The sequence below is a fragment of the Streptopelia decaocto genome (genome assembly GCF_964273445.1).
Source record: "Streptopelia decaocto genome assembly, chromosome: 2".
NCBI classification, from domain to species: domain Eukaryota; kingdom Metazoa; phylum Chordata; class Aves; order Columbiformes; family Columbidae; genus Streptopelia; species Streptopelia decaocto.
This window is the reverse complement of record NC_138655.1, coordinates 95,399,210-95,420,665: the sequence shown is the minus strand read 5'-3', so window position 1 is coordinate 95,420,665 and position 21,456 is coordinate 95,399,210. Positions and strand designations below refer to the sequence as shown.

Sequence of the window (21,456 nt, the reverse complement as noted above, 5' to 3'; positions counted from 1 at the left end):
CTACGACAGCGTTGCTTGTCAATGCAGATCTTTAAGAGACTATTTTATGGTTACTCTTTGTGTGTCTCTTCTGTTAACAAAGAGAAGGGTGCTCCTCTGAAGCAGCAGAGCTTGTGCAGAGCACAAGTCCGCAGCGCTGTCGCTGCGGGTCCTGTGTTGAGATTCCATCTGAGGGGCTATTGATGCATCCGTGGCTCTTTGTACCTCACGCTGCACACGCAGGGACCTTTGCTCGCTTGTGCTCGTGCTGCTGCAGCTTGATCCTCTGAGGTAAAAGTTGGAGATAATTAGTACTGTCCATTTCTTCTGTCTACCCCTATGATACACAGGGAAATGACCACTGATTGTCATTTTCTTCTATAAGGAAAAAAGAATCTTGCTCTACTACTTGCTCTCCTATTCTCCCCCTTCCCCATTCCCAAAAGGTTGAATAATTTATTCATTATGCTTGAAATACGGCTGAATTGGCCAGCAGTGTGCCCAGGTGGCCAAAAAGTCCAACAGCATCCTGGCTTGTATCAGGAATAGTGTGGCCAGCAGGACTAGAGAAGTGATCGTCCCCTGTACGTGATACTGGTGAGACCCCATGTTGAATCCTGTGTTCAGTTTGGGGCCCCTCACCTCAGGAAGGACATTGAGGTGCAAGTTCAGAGAAGGTCAATGAAGCTGGTGAGGGGTCTGGAGCACAAGTCTTGTGAGGAGCAGCTGAGGGAACTGGGGCTGTTTAGCCTGGAGAAAAGGAGGCTGAGGGGAGACCTTATCATCCTCTAGAACTACCTGAAAGGAGGTTGTAGCATGGAGGGTGTTGGTCTCTTCTCCTAAGTAACAAGTGATAAAACAAGAGGAAACAGCCTTGATTTGCACCAGGAAAGGTTCAGATTGGATATTAGGAAAAATTTCTTCATGGAAAGGGTTATCAGGCATTGGAACAGGCTGCCCAGGGAAGTGGTTGAGTCACCATCCCTGGACGTGTTTAAAAGACACGTAGATGAGGTTCTTAGGGACATGGTTTAGAGGTGGATTTGGCATTGTTAGGTTTACGGTTGGACTCGTTCTTAAAGATCTTTTCCAAACAAAATGGTTCTGCGATTCTGAAGAATGAGTCCATTTTAGAAAAGGATTTAAGTGTTGAATCTTTACTAACAAAGGAGAGGATTTGATAAGACTTGTCATTGTACAAAGGAAGGCCCTACCTCCCTCTCTCCCTCCCAAAGGGGTAGTATGCTATTAATGATTTTTCAGATTGGCAGGCTGGGGTTGCATTTGATTTGATGTATGCAATGTTATCTTCCAGAGATTTTTTTGAATGAGAGAGGATTTAGAAAATACTTGGTGCTTCCTGCAGCGCTTTACAAAAATTATCTCTATTTCTAGTTGCCTGAGAGTCAAGAGTTACTGTTCTCATAGTAACTAGTTATCCTGTATCCTAAATATCTTGATATAGATTAGTCTAAAAAAGGACCATTCGGAAAAGCTTTCTGAAGCTTTTATATATCCTTATTTTGTTCAGTTAACTTATTTTTGGCTTAGTTTGACAGTAATTTTTATACAACTTGATGTAGGAAAGACATTATGAAATAATTGCTTTTCTGCTTCTCTGTTGATTAGTTATTTCCAGGTGTTGCACAGAGGAGTAGGTACAGGTGTGGTAAATAAGACTTGCAGAGAACATCCATTTTTGTGGGAGGTAGCACAAGGTACATTAAGTATAGAAACAGAATTGCAGTCCCAAAATGTAGCTGCTCAGTTTATAGTATAGTAATGACGATGGAAAGCCGCGTATATATTTGAAGGGAGGTTTTGCGTGTGTTACATTTATCTTAGTTCTCAGTCTTTAGAATGTGATGGAGAGAAAAGCTAAGATGCCTGTAGTATTTTCTCTTGCAATCTATTGAGAGGACAGCTGCGAGTAAAGCAACTATATTTAGTCCTTTAGATTATGAAGCAAAAATACTGTCCTCAGCCTTGCTTTTTTTCCTGGATTATTATTTCTTGAATGTAGCTTTTAAACTGGATTATGCTAGAAACCTGTTTGTAACTTTTTTTTTAAGTATTACTGAATATTACTTTATGTCCCAAGGTTTAGATTTGATTGTGCAGACAGGTCCTAAGGTGGAAGAATATTTTTGCTGTAATTCAGAACTCTCTGCTGTCATTTTGGTTTTGGACTTACATATCACATTTTTTCAAAGTGCTGCATTTTTTAATCTGCTTCTTTTTTTCTGAAACAATGGTAAATGGTGTGTTAGCAATGGCATCATCATTTCAGATAATTGGAGAAAGCTGATCAAGGGCTTCTGCAGTTAACTTAGCAACACTGTTAATTTAGTTTAAAAATCTGTGTCTAGGAAAATTATTTATAGCACCTTTGAGAGTGAGACGTCATTATTTTCTGCAATGCTTTTCAGCAATTCCTATGTGAATTGAGTGGATTGAGTGGATAGCTGAGCTAAGGGCTCACACACAATTTTGTTTCCTTTGAAAGGGCCATATTCTTTCTGCAAGTTTCCTTAGCCTCTGTGTAAAGACGTTTCTGGAAGATTCAAGACTAAATAATTTTACAGGTTGCAATGAGTTATTTTCAGCTAACAAGCAAGTGATATCTGTACTTCAAGTGTTTTGGAAGAAAAGAAGCAAGTTACAACCCACAGCCTGTAACTTTTGATTTCTCTTGGTTAATATAAATCACAGACTCGGTAGAGATGAGCCACGTGTCCATTTAAGATCTTCCCCCCTGCCCCTGCACACCTCATGTGGAGTCCTGAAGATATGTTTGCTTGATCGGGTATTTTCTTTTATAAATGAACTGGGGAAGGGGTGAAGACTGGTATGACAGAATATATTGGCAGCACTAGGCTGCTGCTGCTGTTGTTAGAGTGCGGCAGCTACACAAAGTTGTAGGTTCAGGTGGGTTGTGGCTGGCTGATAAGAGTGCGTGAAACTCACTGTGAAACACAAAGCTCTTCTGACCTTATGTACCCAGCCATGGTTTCTGGACTCTGTGTTCTCAGGAGAATCATCTTGGAGTGATGCTTGTTCAAGGGAAACATCAGCTTAGTGCTCAGCAAGTGGGTGAAGAATGTCAAGGGACTCTTAGGACTTACTGGGAAAGCACATTGAGAAAGAGCAGGGAACGAGGGATGGTGCAGCTGCAAAGTGATCTTGACTGCTGTGTTTAATTCTGGCCCTCTTGTCTCAAAAAGGTGAGCTGGAACTAGGAAAAAGTAGAGGATGGCAGTAAGGGTGCTGGGCTTCTTACAGACCACTTTTACGTGAGGAACCAGGAAAAAAGTCAGAAATTCTTTGTTCTGGAGGAAGACAGCTGGGGAAGGGGAAAGGGGCATGATTAGAGATCTGTACACCCATGAACAGCAGGAGGAATTATTTACTTACAGGAATTGTGGGACTTTACCTTAAATTTTCAGGAGGTGGGTTCAGAACAAATACAAAATTGATTAAAGGGTCTGATGACTGTCAGAGGCAGGATCTGCCTGTTCTGTAATATGCCCATGGCCCAGCAGTCAGTGCAACTTCACCTGTCTCTCCCTGGGTTCATGTTCCAAATTGCACATTGACATTTACTGCACATTCCCTGCATTGGTACAGATGGTCGCTGGTTCTGTAAACTAAATTGATGAAGATAATTTTTAAAATAAAGAATGGCAAAGCAAACTAATGCTCTCCCTTCACACTCCAACCCGCCTTTGCTCTGTAATTATCTGGCAGGGGCACAGATAATTGTGACAGACTGTGGCATAGAGCTGCGAACAAGAAGCAAGAGAAGAGCAGAAACTTCTTAAACTGGCTTTGCCTCTTGAACAATTACAGTGGAATATCCTTAGGGCAATTGTTGCCAATGTCTGTTGGTCTGAAGCTTACTTGTTCTTCCGCAGACCTGAAAGAGTGTACGTTCTTAAAACCCTACCTGTTTTTCCTCCTCCCCCATCCCACACAGAGATAAAACTATTTCACCTGCAGCCTAATTAAAGATACAACCTCTGCTTTCAAAGTTTTCCTTTCTCTGTTTCTGAGATGTTTTCAGAAAGAATTTGCTAGCTGAAGTACTTCTTCAGGTTTCATAAATTAAGCAATTTCTACATTTCTTGCCTCTTTCGTTCTTTCTGATCTCTAATGCAAACTGAAATTTGTTGTAGTTCATCCCTAGGTAGTGATTCTTCAAGAGTACTGTATGAATATAGCAGAGAGTAGATAGAATTATGCTTTCTGTGCAAAAATATGTACTTTTGTAGAAACAAAAATGTTTTCCAAACTGTTTAAAAATGTTGGTGTTACTTCCTAAGCAGTGCAACACAAATACAACAGAGGAACTTTGCCATTCTAAAAGATACTTGGTAGAACCTTGTTTGGAATATTCTGTATGTTTCAGATACACTATGTTTAAGAAATACAAATTCAAACTGATCTGAAGTTAAGATGGCTAGAGGACTGCAGGACCTACATAGAAGGGTACATAGAGCTAGGAGGGGAGTGTAACACGTGAGATTATATGCACAAAACTAAACTGGATTGAAGTGTTAAATTACAGGACAATGTTGGTAACAAGAACAAACACATGAGATTAGATTTCATCAATATCAAAAATCATGAAAGCTTTCTGGACAGCAGGAGAACAAATAGCCTTTCATGAAGCAGAATAACATAACTGTCTTTGAGTTGTTCAGACTCCGTTTCAAAAGACTTCATGACGTGATTGCTTGTGAACCCCCTTTAACTGCCAGAGCAAACTAAAAATTGCTACTCTGGTGTTAATGTAATACCATCCCGGCTTGTTCACTGAAAATTAACTGGTGAAATCTGAATGTCCTTGCCTGATAAGGTCACTTGATGGGCACAATGAATAACATTCTTCACAGCAGACTCACTGTATCTTTTTGGGGATGTGAAGAAATGTCAGGCATAAAAAACAGGTGCTAAACCCCACTGAAGATTGCTGGATTGCCACAAATTTTATATTTCATGTTGAAAATTTATTTCTGTGAAACTGATATATATGGGTTGGTGTGGGGAACACATCACCTAAGGATGTTTTTCATTGACTTTATTAAATTGACACAAGTGTGGGATGATAGTAATGGTTACAAATTCCTGAATCACAAATCTCACAGGTAATCTCATTTACTCATTTAATAATGTTCACGCTACTATGCTATGCCACAATATCTTTAAAAAAAATTGATTTTAGCATTTTTCACAGAAGGGTTGACATTGGCAAGGACATCTGGAGGTCACCTCATCCAACGCTGCTGCTCAAGCTGGGCCACCTAGAACAGGTTGTCCAGGGCCATGTTCCGATGGCTTTTGAATATCTCCAAGGAGGGAGAGTCCACAACCTCTCTGAGCAACCTATGCCCAGTGCTCAGTCACCCTTACAGTGAAAAAGTGTTTCCTGATGTTCAGCGGGAACCTCCTGTCTCTCAGTTTGTACCCGTTGCCTCTGGTCCTGTCAGTGGGCACCACTGAAAGGAGCCTGGCTCCCTCCTCTTTGCACCTTCCCTTCAGGCATTTATAAACATTGATAAGATCTCCCATGAACCTTCTCCAGGCTGAACAGAGTTCACTCAGTCTCTCCTCATAGGAGAGATGCTCCAGTCCCTAGTTTTTAACTTGTTTTGTTTTGTTTCCTGATCCTGTTATTCTCCAGCGTATAAAGCAAGGTTTCCTTAAGAACATGAATTGTACCATTTAGGATTCAATTAGACCTAGAAAAAGGATTTACTTAATGCTGGATTCAAATATCATTTGAGTTTTTTTATCTGTGATCTATTAAGGTCATGTGTTCCAGTCATAAAATGATCCTTTTTTTTTTTTAGCCCTGCAAAGATGTTAGACTGTTACTGTTTCTCCAGGTCTAAATATTTCCTACTTTGTACATAAGTGGTGTGTGCTTCATTTTTCAGTCCAGGAAAATTTAGGGATGTTGTTCATTTTTTCACAGTGCTAGTTGTAGTGGTTGCATAGAAGTCTACAGTGTTTGCCACTCCTCTCATTTATGTCTTACCATATGGCAGGTACTGAAGAGATGGTTGTTGTTACTACCAGGTGCACCTTATTACATACATAATATAATGTCTGCTAGAGAAGTCTTGCATGCAAGCTTTGCTGTAAAAAAGGAAATGTTTTTGGCTCAGAGTAACCTAACATTTATACAAATTGTCACAAACTCACAGCTCACTGGGGAAGAGGAGCCTGGTAAACTTTGGTCTCACCTCCCCTGTTGTATAGGATGTCTTCTCTGTCAAGGTATTCAGCCCAATAACTTGATTATCCCTCTGGTGTCTACCAGAACAGCATCTAACCTCTGTCTGAAGCCCTCAAATGGAAAATCTGCAAGTGCCGTTGCAGTTGCCACTGTTCTCTGCTGGAAATTATCAATTCTCAGATCCTAGAAATGAGTTCAGGTTGTTGTGCCTTTCCCTGCCAGGGTCAGTAACTTAGTGCTTCATGTCTTCTCTTTGTGAAGATTGTCTGCTGCCTTGGCAGTTGTTCTTGTTTTGTCAACTGATAAACTTGGAACACATACTGTGAAGAATTTTTCTAGCCTTTGGGTAATTTTTATGGCTCATTTCATGGCATGCTAGACTACTAGAGCTAACTGCCTAAGCTTTGTAGAGATCAGTGAAAAGATCTCTAGAGGTCTCACTTGTATGAGCGCTGTACAAGAATAAAGTCTCCTCAGTACGTTTAGGACCAACAGGTTCTGCAGCAACTCAGGAGACCGTATTCACTTTGTCTATTTATGTAGAGTTGATTTGAGTTTACATTCTTGGTATATTGTTCCACACAATAAACCTTTTTTATCCTGTGAATCATCATCATCTTTCTCTGCATAGTGTCCACTTTCTGGCAAATGGGTGTTAATGCTGTCTGTTAAAGCAAATAATGTAATCTCAAAGTCACCAAAAGAAGCTGCTGTTGCAGCCAGCTGAGGTAGACTTTCTGCTGCAAAATGTTTTTAGTGAAATGATGGAAATTGCTATGCTGATGTGTATTGTCATCAAACCCGAGGAAAGTTTTAATTTTGCATACAAATTAATAAACAGTATTTTCTTTCTGATAAGTTCGTTTAATATTCATGTCACTAAAAACACGTGCTAGGATGAAACAAAAATAGTAATTTGTGAATTTTGCTGAGTCTCAGATAGCATTCCTTAAATGTAACTATAGTATGAAGAAGTTAACATACATTTGCATAGCTGTGTGAAAGGAAGAAGTGTCAAGGCCGATTAACATCTGTCTTGAAATCTCATTAGTAACATAAAATAGATTAAATTTGAATGACATTTTTTTCCTGTTGTGGTAAGGGAGACTTGTGGCAGTGAGACTTGTGGGTTCTTGTCTGTTGTCCAGCTTGAACACATGGTCAGGGCTGCTACACACGTATCTTCAGAAACTTCTCAAATATATCCTTCCTCTGATTGAATAAGAAAGAGTATGTTTACCTCCCAGTGAAAAGAGTGATATTTTCCTGTTTTCCATTTGCTGAGGAAAGTAAGGTGTTACAACCAAGGTTCAAATCCAGTTACACAGTTAACACTTAGGGTTTAGTTCTTTCCAGTAGATAGTCTTTCCACTGACTAGATATCTTCTGTATTGGTCTGAAGCAACAAAGCTGCTAATTGCCACTTATATTTTTGTAGCAAATTGTAATGCTTGAGTTTTGAACTGGCAAACTAACAAATTCAAATTTAATTTATGAAATGCTGTGTTGCTTATCAAATTTCCTACATGTGCCTTTGAAGGTCATCTGTCTTGCAATAAATACTGTATGTAGTGATAAAATAGCAGTATATTTTTCAGGTAGCTTTGAGCACTACCTGCACAAGGGGTAGGCCTTCGGTGCAGCCTAGTGTTTTGATGGTTCTTAGAGGCAGCATTTCTGAAGGAGTTTCAATGGAGCAGTAGCGTTGAAAGGGAACATTTCCCACGGACATTGGAGGCCTATGAGGTAGTTAATAGCCCAAGTGACTGGTTGGGTGTGAGAGTCTTAACAGTTTGTGCACAGAGTGAAAATGCCAGTTAATGCTTGGGGTATTTTTCTCCTCGAGAGCACTAGTAATAAGTGCAACAGAATAATATAATAATAATGGGTGGCTAATAAATGCCACAGTAATTTTATTAACATTTCTAGAATGTGTTTCCACCTACTTTCCAGGACTATAGTATGTTTGCCCTTACATCAGTTTCGTTGGATTCAGGTTAAAAATCATTCAAGACTAGTCTTGGGAGCTAATAAATCTTGGGTTCTGGGACTGATTTCTTTTTCCCTTCCCTGTTTTCCTCATCCTGATTAGTTAGTAAAAATCTCTTTATTCAGATTCTCTAATATTCAGTTTTAATAAAAAGGAGGGAAAAATAATCCATTTTAAAAGGGTCAGGACTACATGGTAGCATAACTACTACTATAGTTATGATTGTGGTTATGTTGTACTTCTACTAGGTGTAGCAAGTTTTCATTGCAATAACTAGAGTCTTGGATAAGTTTTGAATGAGTATGGTTAAAGACTTGTGGAAAATAGATGGTAGGTTCTGGATGGGGGCTCAGCAGTCAGGATTGACTTAGAACTCTTTTATTGCAGAGCCAAACAAAAATTTTAGTCAGTTTTTGCCTTTTCAGTAACACTGAGCAAATTATCTGAAATGAGATTTTTTTTTTTTTTTTTAAAGCTTGTTTTATGTGGGAGGGTAGACATATGTGTATCTATATTAGTGAACTTTCTAGCAAAGTGATTAAGCTTTCTGTGTATGGGCGGTGACTCTTCTCCTAAGCTGATTGCTGTTTTCAAAGTGGCGTGCTGCTGCATGTAGGACTAGTATCAGCCCTTTTTCAGGCTGTCAGTAGTAGTTGTTTTTACATGAACACCAAGGCTCCTGTGTAAAGATTAGAACTGTTTGAACTTCACATCAACAAATAACTGGCACTGGAATAATAATGCCTTGGGCAGTAAAAGTAGTCAGAACTCAGGTTTGAAGGTAAGATAGGGACTGGTGGTGTCATTTTCTGTTTTCCATCTTGTACATGTCAGAATATAATGACTTTCACTTACTTTGAGTTTGTGTTGGTTTCATAACCTGTGGTGCCTTTTTTTTCTTTTTTTTTTTGGTCTTTTGGTAGTTCATCACTGCTGTAGTGAATGAGGTTTAAGTTCTTGGAGTGGAACCCTATTATTGTGGAATATCTAGGCATTTTCTAGGTTTCTTTTGTGTCATGGATGTCACTCTGATACTGTAATGCCTATTTTGTTTAACTTGCACTGCAGTATTTGTCATTTTGATCTCAGTGTCCGGTGTGTGGTAGGTTTGCAGTAGTAGCGCAGCTTCTTGATACAGTGTTTCCATAAAGCCTGGGAGAGCAACCTGTTTTTACTATATGCATCTCTCAGTGTTTCTGATTATAATTAGCTAATACCCTATGCAGGCACTTGCTCAAATTGCTTTACTTGCTAAAATGTTTTTCTTTTGCTGGTCTTCAAAGCATTATTTTGTTTATAGACCAAGACTTTTGCTGAGTAGGATTAAACAGAAGCAGGGCATGTGCTGCCCACCTTATGCAGGAATATAAAATAACTCATATTTGTGTATGTGTGTGTGCTCATGCAGTATGTCAAGTAACTCTTCCAGGAATCCTAGTATTGAATGGTGGTGCCAGCTTCATCAGTCAGGGCTACACGAGGTAACTCAGCCAAGCACAAAGGTGGGACACTATTCCCTTTGAGGGCATTGTCCCTGCCATTTCCTTTAATCCACCTCTGCATTTAGAAAAAGAAGGGGAAAATAAATGTCCTTTTTATGTGTTCGTTGTAGAGAAAGTGGTGTGCTGCTAGTAGTTTGCAGTACACGATTATCTGAAACTGTTACTGTGGCAGACTGTGATCTTTTTCTAGATAGATGCTTTTCTTAAGTAGCACAGTGTCCATTAATAATATATAGATGTGCTTTTTAAGATGCTTGGTGTCAAGCCTGCAGGTGACAGCCTGCAGCAATAAACTGTGAGACAAGGAAAGGTCCTAGAGCGTGTGATCTTACTATGAAAGGTAGGAGAAACATCATCTCTTTGCTTCTACATAATTTACGTTGTTTGCAGTTACGAATGCTGAATGTCTGCTCTCTCTGCTGCAGTCAGTCTGAAACCCTTATATATGTAGATAAACAAGCAATGCAGTTACTTCCATCCAGTAAAGCAAGGCGCACTTGTTATGATGGTCCTACCACTGGTTTGTTCTCTTGCGCTCTGCCCTTGAGTGAGGCAAATGCACACTGCTTGTGATATTCTCAACCTGAGTTGTAAAGCAGCCTGTTAAAAAAAAAAAAACAACAACAAACAAAAAAAACTCAAAAAATACTGTTGGGCTCTTTGTATGCCAGCACTTCCTGTCTAGTGGAATGTAAAAAAAAAAAAAATAATCTATCAGGATGATCTTTTCAACTTGTTCAACTTTATGCTTACAGAGGAAAGAAGGAAGACTGTTTTTTCAACTTATCATATAGAAATCTGAAGACTTCTCTCCCTTTTCTGGTATATTGATTGTTGCTTGTAATAATTCTTTTGATGAGTGATCCTGAATACATCAGTGATTGTGTAGACACTACATGCAAACACTTAATTATATATTTGGGAAAACAGTAGGTACCGTGAATTTGCTGTGGTTGCATGTGTGATGAGAATAAAAAGGTATTTCAGACTCAGTGTCTTAGATGATGGTTTCTGGTGTAGTCAGCTTTGAAGAGCAAGCTGCAGAGCCACGTGGTTCGTTTATCATCTGCTACAGATACTATGTGTGGTTACTTAACATAACTGGTTATGATTGCTTTGTCTTCATTGACTGGTTGTGAGAAAGGAAAAGAATCCACTGAATACTTTCCAAAATGTGAAATCATTATGGTACAATTGTGATGTACTTTGCTTCTTAGCGCAGCTGAATTGTAGATTAATTGGGCTGTGTGGATGTTGTTCCGAAGAATCTAAGACCTGTTTTTCAAAGTCGCCTTGTTCCTCTGTCTCTTTCAATGTGAAGTATCTGGTTTTACACCTATATTCTCATTTTCAAACATATCTTGTTCCTGCTGAAGGTGACGTTCTTGACTGGGGCTGGATGGGGTGACAAAACCTCATCATATGGAATGGGGAGAAAAAAACAATTCCTTCAAGTTTTTTGATGTTTTTCCTTCTGGTAGAAGTGACGTTTGGTTCAGAGTGCTGACAACACTCTCTAAGGGACGAAAAACGGATGTAGTTCTGAAAATGATTAAGATGACAGTATCATGTACTTCTGGATGCTCATAGTGCAAGAGTGTCTTCTGTTGCTTCCTATTGCACGGGCCTAGTTTTCTAGTCAAAATATCTACCTTTTATATGACAAAGTGAGACCCCTCTGAAATAGTTTAGGTCAGGGGCATCAAACTAATTTTCATGGAGGGCCACATCAGCCTCACAGTTGCCTTCAAAGGGCCAAATGTAATTTCAGGACTGTATAAATGTAACAACTTCTACATTTATACAGTCCTAAAGTTACATCCGACCCTTTGAAGGCAACCACGAGGTTGATGTGGCCCCTGATGAAAATGAGTTTGACACCTCTGGCATAGGTGGTTAAAGAAGAAACAACCTTTGCTGTTAAACTACTAGCAGAGTGTACTCCTCTCATGGTGTGCTGTCCCAGGCAGTGGGCTGATGGCAGAGAGAAAACGTGGATGCAGTCAGGAAGGCTTATCATTCATGTGCTGGCATAGAGCATGAGAACTGACATTTTGTGAATCACTTCTCAGCATATGTCAGAAGTTTTGAGTTTAGTTTTAGCAAGAGACAGGAGGAAAAAAAAAGTTGCATTAGTACAAAGCTTTCTAGAAATTGGTTTTCTCCATCTGGATAAAAATTTGAGGTAGCTACACACTCTGTGATCTTGATGTGTGTTACCGAAGCAGGACAGGAGAGGCTTACTACTGCTGTGAAAGATAAAGCCTGAGTAGATACCCTCAGCAGGCATACTGCTCAATAAAGTTAGAAAATTATTCTACTGATATTTTACTAATGTCGTGATGGCTTAAGGAGAAAGGCAGGAGGAAGTTCAGTAGCTCAGTGGGCTTTATGGTCACTGAAATTCATACTTTTCCTCTGAAGAGAGGAAATTCCTCTGTGAGAATATTTTTCAGGCTCTTGGCAGTATTTGCTTTGGTTTTGAGTTCTAGGCATATGAGAAAATTCATCTTCCATCTGGGTGTGCAGATGGAAGATGCTGTTCATCATGTTAGACCAAAATCTGCTGTTGTCCAGATGCATTACAGGGTTAGGTAACTCAGTGATAATTTTCTGAAGTGTACCAGCTGTCCACATTAGAGGAGATCTTGTCCTTCAAAAGGTATAGTTGCTTGTTGCCATTGACGCCATGGGTGATCTGATATGGAAGTAAAAAATCTGGGAAATGAAAATTCACAAAGCAAAACAAAAAACTGTGAAAAATAGATTGAGACTAATGCAGGCTTTATAGAAATCTTCTAAGTTGCTACAGATGTCACTTCTGGTAAACAGTTCTTTATTAGTATGTGTCCTTTGATTGAAGAAAATATTTGAGTGTCTCCATCTGAATCACTGCCAGGATAATGGTTGCAGTGGGATGTTTGGCTGGAATTTCCAAATAACTTAAATTCTCTCCTGTGAGCCAATATAGCTGACTTGTTCCAGAGACGCTTGATCATATTGCTGCTGCAGATGCTCGCAGGTGACTTGTGGCATTGCTAGTTTGGTCTTAATAGCTGAAGAGTTTGGAGCAGTAGGATGTGACATACAGTAGGGAGCTTTATCTTCTTGTGTTTTGAAATCCAGGAGATGAGTGATGAACATCTTGCTTCCACGTCGAAAGTTCTGCTGTCCAGCAGTGGTTTAATAAGTCACTATTATGCTTTTCTTAAAATGACCATCAGAGGGAAATAAGAGGAAACTTCCTAAAAGGTGGTGGCTTACATTGCTTAAGTAAATATCTTAAGAAATATGTCAAGCAATGTATTTATTTCAGTGATGTTCTTTCTGTACCTTTTCCAATAGGGGCTTATGAGAATGATCTCAGAGAAAACAAAAACAAAACAACCCCCCAAACAGTTGATAAACTTTCTGTTGTTTTTTATTTCAATTAAACTCTTCAGGGTTTCTGCTGAACCTGTACAGCAGTCTCTCAGGAATTCCCTAGGGAAGCTGATGTATTCTGGAGTGATTTTTCAAGATATGATTGTATTCAAAAGCTTTCCAAAAAACCTTGGATGACTTCCTTCAATAGGAACTTCTCTTCCAAGTAGCAACTGGAAGTTTAGAGCTGGTCTGGGACTTTGGCTAGACAAGCTGATAATGTTGGACTTTAATCATATCTGAAAATTGACTGAAGTGAAAAATATTCAAGGTACAGTTAAATACATTTTTTCATTTAGATAACAATGCATCTTGCACAAGTTCTGAGCCACCTGGACATGAGCTAGCAAAGAACTGAACCTGTGTGGCCACTGTTAATGAAAGGGTAAAGCTGCAAAGAGTGGTTTGGCTCAAAGACAAAGTGTGTTCGCATTATACCAGTACCATGTACCAACTATGGAACTTACGGTTTACACAGACATGTCATCTAAGGTACAAGCTGAGAGTAGGCAGAAAAGATTGCGTAAGATGTGTTTGTGGATTTGCATCTCTTCAGCTTTTTTTGCTGAGCCGTTGTATTGTGGTTTTCTAAGAAAACTGGTCAAAGTGGTTTGTTTTTTCACCCCCTCCACTTTGTAGAGTTGCTATATGTAGTCTAGTGGATGAAAGCGTGGCTCAGTTCCATGAGTTTCTGCACTGAGACTATAGTCTCTTGATATCTTCGAATTTTGTGTAGTGCGTCTGTTGCTGGAGACCTTTCATCCATATCTGTGTCTTATAAACCTTACTAAGTTCCCTGCTTGTGCTGTTTTGTCTTTAGACCTTTCTGGTTGTGCTTTTTTTCCCTTAATCCACATTTATATGCTCTTTTTTCTTGATGTGAAGAGCAAGTGGAAGTTCGCTCTGTGTATCACTTTGGGCTTATTTCAATACATAATGTAAACATATGCCTAAGGTTGTAGTTTTCATGAATGGCCTAAGTTAGTCTAATGTGCTCCATATTTTACCTCCTCTCTTGCACTGGCATTAGCGAGCACAGGGCTGCACAGTGAGACAGGGCATCAATCTCACCCCTTCAAAAAACTCCAAACTAATTTAATTTGTGATGTAGCCATATGGCTGCCAGCATGAACATAAAAGCATTTAAGGACAAGCCGAAGTACTCTGAGCTGGTGTCTTTAGTTTGGGGGTTTGTCATCTCTCTTTTATTTCTGACAGCAGAATTGGTGTGAGGGGTAATGGTTTTCATGCATTGGCTTCCAGTACTCTGTGTAGGCTTTCTGTGGCTAGGGAAAACATAGGTTTATTTTTCTTCAGTCTTCTATAATCTCTACAAGAAACATTTGTTGGATTCTTACCTTGGTCTTGCATATGTAGCACTGCTGAGGTTAGTGGGGCTTTACCCTTGGCCTGCCAGTTTGCAGGTTTGGTTTGTTTGCCACAAAAGGTGGCTTGTGTTTTGACTTCCACAACAAACCAGGTGCTTTTCTTCCTTCTGGAACTCAGTGCTGTTAGATTTTTTTTTTTTTTTTTTTTAATACCTATAATGGAAAATGTCAGATTCCTTATGTTTACTGTGAGGCTGTATTAGTAATTAAATAATTACTGGTTAAAAATCTGTGGTGTATCATAGAAATGTTTTCTGATTATTCTTAAATACATTGTGGGTTACAAAAAAGTTCAGATTATAGTAATAATGTACACTGACATTATTTCTTTTCTTTTTCTTTGCTCCCTTCCATTTATATGAATGGTGTACTCATGCTTCTCATCATCATTGCTGATTTTTTTTGCTGATCATCTAGAAAACCACCTAAGGTGAGTATTTTGTCTCTTCTTGCATATGTACCTACTTGAAAACATTGAGCTGTTCTAAAGTGTTGGGCATGTTGCTGTAGTAATGTGATCAATACAACTTCGGTAAAGGAAAATACATTTTAAAAAAATCTATTCCTCATACATCAAAGTTAAAGACTTCAGAATTCTAGAAGAATACATTTTAATTCAACTGATATGCAGACAAGGTCCATGACTTGTTAAAGCTGTGACCAGGACAAGCCATGATTTTAATGCATTCATAAAAACATTTGAAACAGTAAATAATAACTGTTGTGTGTAAAAGCATTTCATTGCAGATAATTCTGCTTAAAAGCTAAAATACTGTTTTTAAAAGTTGGCGAAATACATCTAGTAAGAAACAAACTGTTCTTGTTTGTAACTGATGATATTCATGAATTAATAATTTGTGTAAAAGTGGCCAAACTGCACTGGAATTAACCTAGAAAAAATGGTTTATGTTCTTTGTAATGCAGGGGAAGGGAGGGAGAACAGGTGTTGTGTACCTGTTGGGATAGAGAAGGAGCCCTACTGGGATGACAAATACAGTATCGGTACAGGGCTGGTAGCAATGATAAGGGAAAAGGATTGTGTGAACTGTGTCTTGCCAGCACATGCAAAACACTGCATTGGTATTTCATTTCAGCAATTCAGTTATAATTTTGTCCTTTCTATTTCTGTTGGATGATACTTTCTACAGCAGAGAGCTGTAATTAGATCTGAATTAGCTTTTATTTTATATTATGCTATTTGATTTGTAGATCTTCAAGAAACAGTGTATGCAAGTCTGATGTGGTTTCTGCAGGTGTAGCAGAGGATTCTGTAGGCCTTCTGGAAATAGAAATTGGGATGAATATTGATCTATATGTCTAGCTTATATGGATACCTATGGACTTCATGGTTCACACAGCTGTTATGTGTGCATGCATATATATATATATATATATAAAATAGTATTGTTTTGGTTAGTATTTTAAGTGCCAGAAGAAAACTTCTCAGTAAGTGACTTATATTATTCACAATAGGCAGGGAAGAATGGACCGACCTATTTTAACATGAACTGAAATAACTATATTTGAAAAAATGAAACAAAAATATGTAGTTTAAGATCACAGCAGGTCAAAATTAATAACACTGATACTACAGTTTAAAATGGTATGCTGTATGAATTTATTTTCACCACCACCACTGAATGATTGCGTTTCTTAAAATTATAGACTTAGCTTTTAGTTTCTCAATATTTTTGAAAGCATTTAATAAAGTTCTTCATCTGTCCCAGTTAACATATTTAAGAGTTTGATGATTCTTAATGGACTTTTAAAAAGCAAAATAGCCTCTTTCTTTCTGTTGTTGTATTATAATTTCACAAAAACTGTTTTTCAAGAGCCTCCATTTTCTGTAGTACATCATTCATATTCCATTATAGGCAGATGATCTTATTCTTAACATTATGTAAAAGCTTAATTATGGCCTTGTATTTCTTTGACAAAAACATAACAGCTGCACACTTGTGCATATATGCCACATTATTCTTAGGTATAGTTGGATGGTCATTAATATCTTTGAGCTATAACACTGGAACTTACAATGTTGTGTGAAATGTTTATCAGTTTTGAGACAGGAGGAGGATCTTGCCTTCTGTGGAAATAGGCTTTGTGAATTTGTAGAGATGTGATGTGAGATTTGGATGTTTCTTGATTCATACAGTTTTTAGGGTACTGCACATAGTTGATCATCTTCAAATTAGGGTTTTTTTTTAATGAAAATCATAAATATTGGAAGTTTCTTTAATGACCTATTTTATCATCAGCTGTGGATGAATTGTGATCCCAGTTCAACTTGGTAGCTCAGAAGCTGTGGTTGGAATATTAGGGTGTTTTGCGATTTCTACAAACGTTACATGCAAGTATATTACTAATCTTGGTTTTTTAGTGTAATTTTGTGACAAAGATAAAACGGCCGTTCTGAGCTATGTGAGCTGTGCCTTAGGCCACCTTCAGTTTTTCTGACCATGCTTCTTCAGGGCTGGGGTAGGTCTTGTGTTTGTCAAACAGTGACCAACTTTTTTTTTTTTTTTTTTCCAGTTCTGTAATGGCTTCCATTTGCATTCAGCTTACTGGTGTCAACTTTGTTTGCCATTTCCTAATGTATCTCCTTTACCACTAATGTCCATCAGTGGCTGTAGTAGGGATGTAGGACCAGCTGCCTGGTGAATGAGCACTTCCCTTTCTCAGTTCTCCCTTGCTCGTCTTCTTAGCAACCAGGCAGCCCTGTAAGTCACCCTACGTGTCAGACTGATGGCTTCATTCAGATTCATGTGACCAATGTCTATACCTGTCCAGCAGAACTTTTTTCTGTTAAAAAAAAAAAAATAATAAAAGAAATCATTAATTGGCCATCTGTTGGGCAGATGGAAATTGCTATTAAGTGTTAGCTATGCATTTAAAATATTTTGTAGCTTTATGGACAGTATTTTAGGGATTATGTTCAGTATGGGTAATGCATTGCTAAATGCTGGAAGCCCAGACTCTGCCTACTCTATACTGAGGGTTAGGCTTCAAAATAACTAATATGAATGTGAAATTAGACTCCTTTCCAAACTAATTATGTCATTTGGCTTAATCTGGCAGGGTGTTAATATTGGATATGGTACTCATTACCTGTAAGTAGTTCCTGTAAGTGTACTTGCATGTGTAAACTCTTAAAATTATTTGTTCTTGAAGACATTGATTAGGGGTTTTAATAAAAACGAGTTCTACAGAATATTGTTTTGGCTGTTTAAAATGTGAATACCACTTGGCTTTCTTTTCTGATTCTTTGAGAAGTTACTGTTGCGTAGCAGTCAGGCACAGTGGCACTTCTAGTTTAAAATCTGGAGTCTCATTTTAAACCACAGGTACAGGTGAACTTGAGACAGGACTCCAGACCTGTATCACTGTTTGTTTTGCTGTGGAAGCCATAACTTCTAGCTGCCCGGTTAACAAAATAGTAACCCAAAACTGTCTTAAACTGCTATAGGTGTTTGCTGGAGAAATCTGAATAAAGCCTCATATCTTTTCTTAAACCTTGTGGTTACGAGAAGAAGTCTTTTGTTTAACTTCTAATAGTTATTAAAACTCTGAGTATACTTGTCTGTAACCGGGAAATGGCCTATGTAATTGTTACCCAGGGTAATGTGCACACTTACGGTGATTCTGGATACAGTAGTACCAGGATCTGGCACTTCCTGACTAATTCTTTCTCATAACTTTCCATTTTTATGTGTGTTTGCTGTATCATTTGTGAGTTAAAATTCTTATAATGAATATACAATGAGTACATACTTAAGCTCAGATACCCTTTTTTTACCATGGACGCCCAGTTGTGAAAGACCTGTCCTGGTGCATTGTGTCCCATTCCTTGTAACTCTGTCAGTTGATGATTTCTAGATGTCTAAAACGTGATGTCCAAGCTTTTTTCCAACGGTCTTACCACTCAGGCTGAAAATATTCTGCAGTGTCAAACACTGGAATAATAGAGCTGGGAAAAAAACCCACCCTGTTGGTCTCTTAGCACCACTCAAAATTTTTGGTTTAGAAGCTACTACCCAAGTGTGACAGGTTCTTGGCAGCTTCCTTTTATCTAGCTTTCTCTTTTAGATGCTAGGGTAAAGTACAGACCCTTGCAAAAATAAGAAACTTTCAAGGCTTGTTTGTTAATTCCCTCTGTAATTTAAAAGCCCACAATAATTTTGAGTCTTGATTATGAGAACTGGCCAACACCTGTGTGAACTTAGGTCTGCTTGTGGTTGAATACCAACCTGTGCAGACTCTTGAAGTAGATGTGTATTACTTGTCTTTCATGTTTTTCCCATTTTGCCTACCTTCTGAAAATGTTAGACTTCCTGGTACAGTGGCTATGGAATTGACATCAGAGCAGCAGGAAAGCAGAAATACTCATCCACATAGTCACAAAGACTTGCTCAAAATGGTTAGAAGAATAACTGAAAGTTCATGAAATCTTAGTGGGGATACAGGTAGCAGTTTTAAACTTTGCGTTTCAAACAAAAAATATTTGCCTTTTTTCTTTTAATTTTAAACCAACCAAAATTGAATGGATTCTACAAAATGTAGCTAAAAGCCAATTCACAGAGAGTGCTTGAAGTTTAAAAAGTTCTGTTTGTGTGTCACAGATCTCTCTGTTCAAATACATTTCACTAGTAGTTTTGATATAGTTGGTTGATATAGTTTCAATGTAAGTTGGTAAAGATTTTTGCTTTTTGAGTGTTCTTCAAAAAGCTAAAAAAGGCTTTTTTTTGAGTATTCACCATTGACTCTGGGTCTTTAGCATTAACAGAACTTCTGATAGCTTTGGTAGTCACATTGACAGGGGTTTTAATGCGTTCTTCAGGGGAATGGAACTTGGAGAGAAAAAATTAATAAGAAAAAAAAAAATTTCTGCATACTCCTGTCAAAAGAAAAAGTAATACCCACCATTTTCATTTTCAAGGAAAAATAATCAGTGGGAAAATGAGAGAAGGAAAGGAGCACCTTAGATGAGATTTAGAGGATTTTTTTCCTTCATCATAGCATAGGTTCTATATCTTGGCCGTAAGCATACTTGTGTGCTCTTTTTGGGACTGTACCTCCTGCAGTTCCTGCATTGGAAATCAGGAAAATATAAAACTAGCGAGTCATCTTTGTAAAGAGAAGTTGATCAATAGATCATGCTTCAGGTAGGACACTGTCCTACAGCCATTTTCCGTAAAATGTCTTTGTTATGTACCTGCAGAAGAGCCTCACTGATATGGACCAAGATTCTTTCTCTTATATTTCTTTCTTTGTTGATTCTTGCATTTGGAGTCCATTTTCCCAAAAGTCTGACTTGTCCTGAAAATTGCTTTGATTGAGTGCTTCCTTAAATTATCAATGCTGGAAACGTTCAAGGTTGCAGTTTTGTTGTCACCAATCAAAGTAATTTTAAAATTTTTACCTGCCTATTGTAATGGAGAAAAGAGTTTTACTGCAGCTGCTCTACAGGTTTGCAGACAGTGCATGTCTGAGCAATTTCCACTTTTTTTTCCTGACTTTTCTTTTTTAAGTAATCTTGTTACTTCTGCAAGATTTGGCAATTTTTCCAGAACAGATTTTATAAATAAACTGAGTCCTTGTCATGGCTTCTTATGCTTAGTATGAAAACATACTAAAATGCTGTATTTATATTTGTTTTATCTTGAAACAGAATTTTTCTCTTCCTCTTGCATAATCATTTTGGAACTTTTAAAAAGCAGTCTGACCAATTTTTACTTTAAAGAAAAAATCCAAATAAAACCTTTTCTATGAGAAACACTTGGCTGCAAGCACATATTTCATTTTGTGAAATCTCTTTGCACGATCAGTGTTTAAATTATGAGTCATTGAATAATCCTGCCTTGATTTTCTGTGTTAACCGAGAGGAAAATGTTTAGGACAATAGATTAAATTGGCCTACAATACTGCAGTGTTGACATCTAGGTCATTACACGTGAGCATGTGTAGCTGGGTAACCTTCCTAATGGGGCTGTGTGATCCACTGCAGATAATGCCTAGTTTCAAGGGGAAAGGATGGGCATCTGGTAGATTTGGATCCGTGCAGTTGGGTTTTCTTTTGTAGTTGAGCTGCTTGCCATTCCATCGTAGAGAGATTGGGTATTGTTATCAAGTCCTGTGAGGAAAACTTCCATAGAAGTGGAAGGCAAGAAAAGAAAATGCTATTTCTTGGGCTGTAAAGGTTAGGAAAATGGTTAGAGCATTCTTATTGATGACAAAGAGTTTGTTATGCTTAGGTTTGAAGCACGATGAGCACATGCACAGAAGTAATTCAACATGTGTCCTACTTCTGTGGAGGTCTGAAGATAAGGTGAAGTAACTGCTGTGTTTTGCTTGCAGTTCAGTGGCAAAACTACAGCTTTGACTCAGCCACATCAGGGAACTTCCTGACTCATTATTTTGTTTCTTTCTATTTGTGCTGCACCAAGTGACTCAGATCTCCCTGTTAGGTTATTATTATGGGGTTTTTTTGCTTGTTTGTTTTCTCTTCAGAAGAGAGTTCCAGACTCATTTCACTCTTGTGGACAAAGAGTTGTCTCAGTATGTAGTCTTCTCTCAGGCCTTTTGATGCGTTTTGCATTAACTTGGGGGAAAGGGAAGGAGGTGAGGTTACTCTGCTACCTGGTTTTACCTGCAGCAGCAAGACATTTTTGGAAGAGTTAGGTTACAATATCCCTGATCAGATTGCATAGTAATTCTACAATAACAGGGGATCTAAGTTGTTCTATATTCCCCAAAAATGAAAGGAAATGATCCATTTTATTCCTCACTTCAGGATTTGTCTCACAGGGAATTTGGCATTTCTCCTGATAGAGCCTGTGACCCTTGCTCTTCATTGACCTGCATGGTGGTCTTACTAGGGAGACCAGGCAAAGAAAATATTGGCTCAGACAAAGTTTTAATAGAAAAGGTTGTTTA

General features: G+C 38.3%; 1 protein-coding gene across 7 annotated transcripts in view; it reads left to right on the top strand.

Annotated features, from left to right (window-relative positions):
* The window catches only part of KIF13A (kinesin family member 13A), a 116,296-nt gene that overhangs the window by 29,567 nt on the left and 65,273 nt on the right, over positions 1 to 21,456 (top strand). For all 7 annotated transcript variants that reach the window (XM_082046049.1, XM_082046051.1, XM_082046050.1 and 4 more), the window contains one exon: positions 14,941 to 14,953. In XM_082046049.1, coding sequence (XP_081902175.1) covers positions 14,941 to 14,953 — 13 coding nt within the window. The remainder of the gene's footprint in view (positions 1 to 14,940; positions 14,954 to 21,456) is intronic.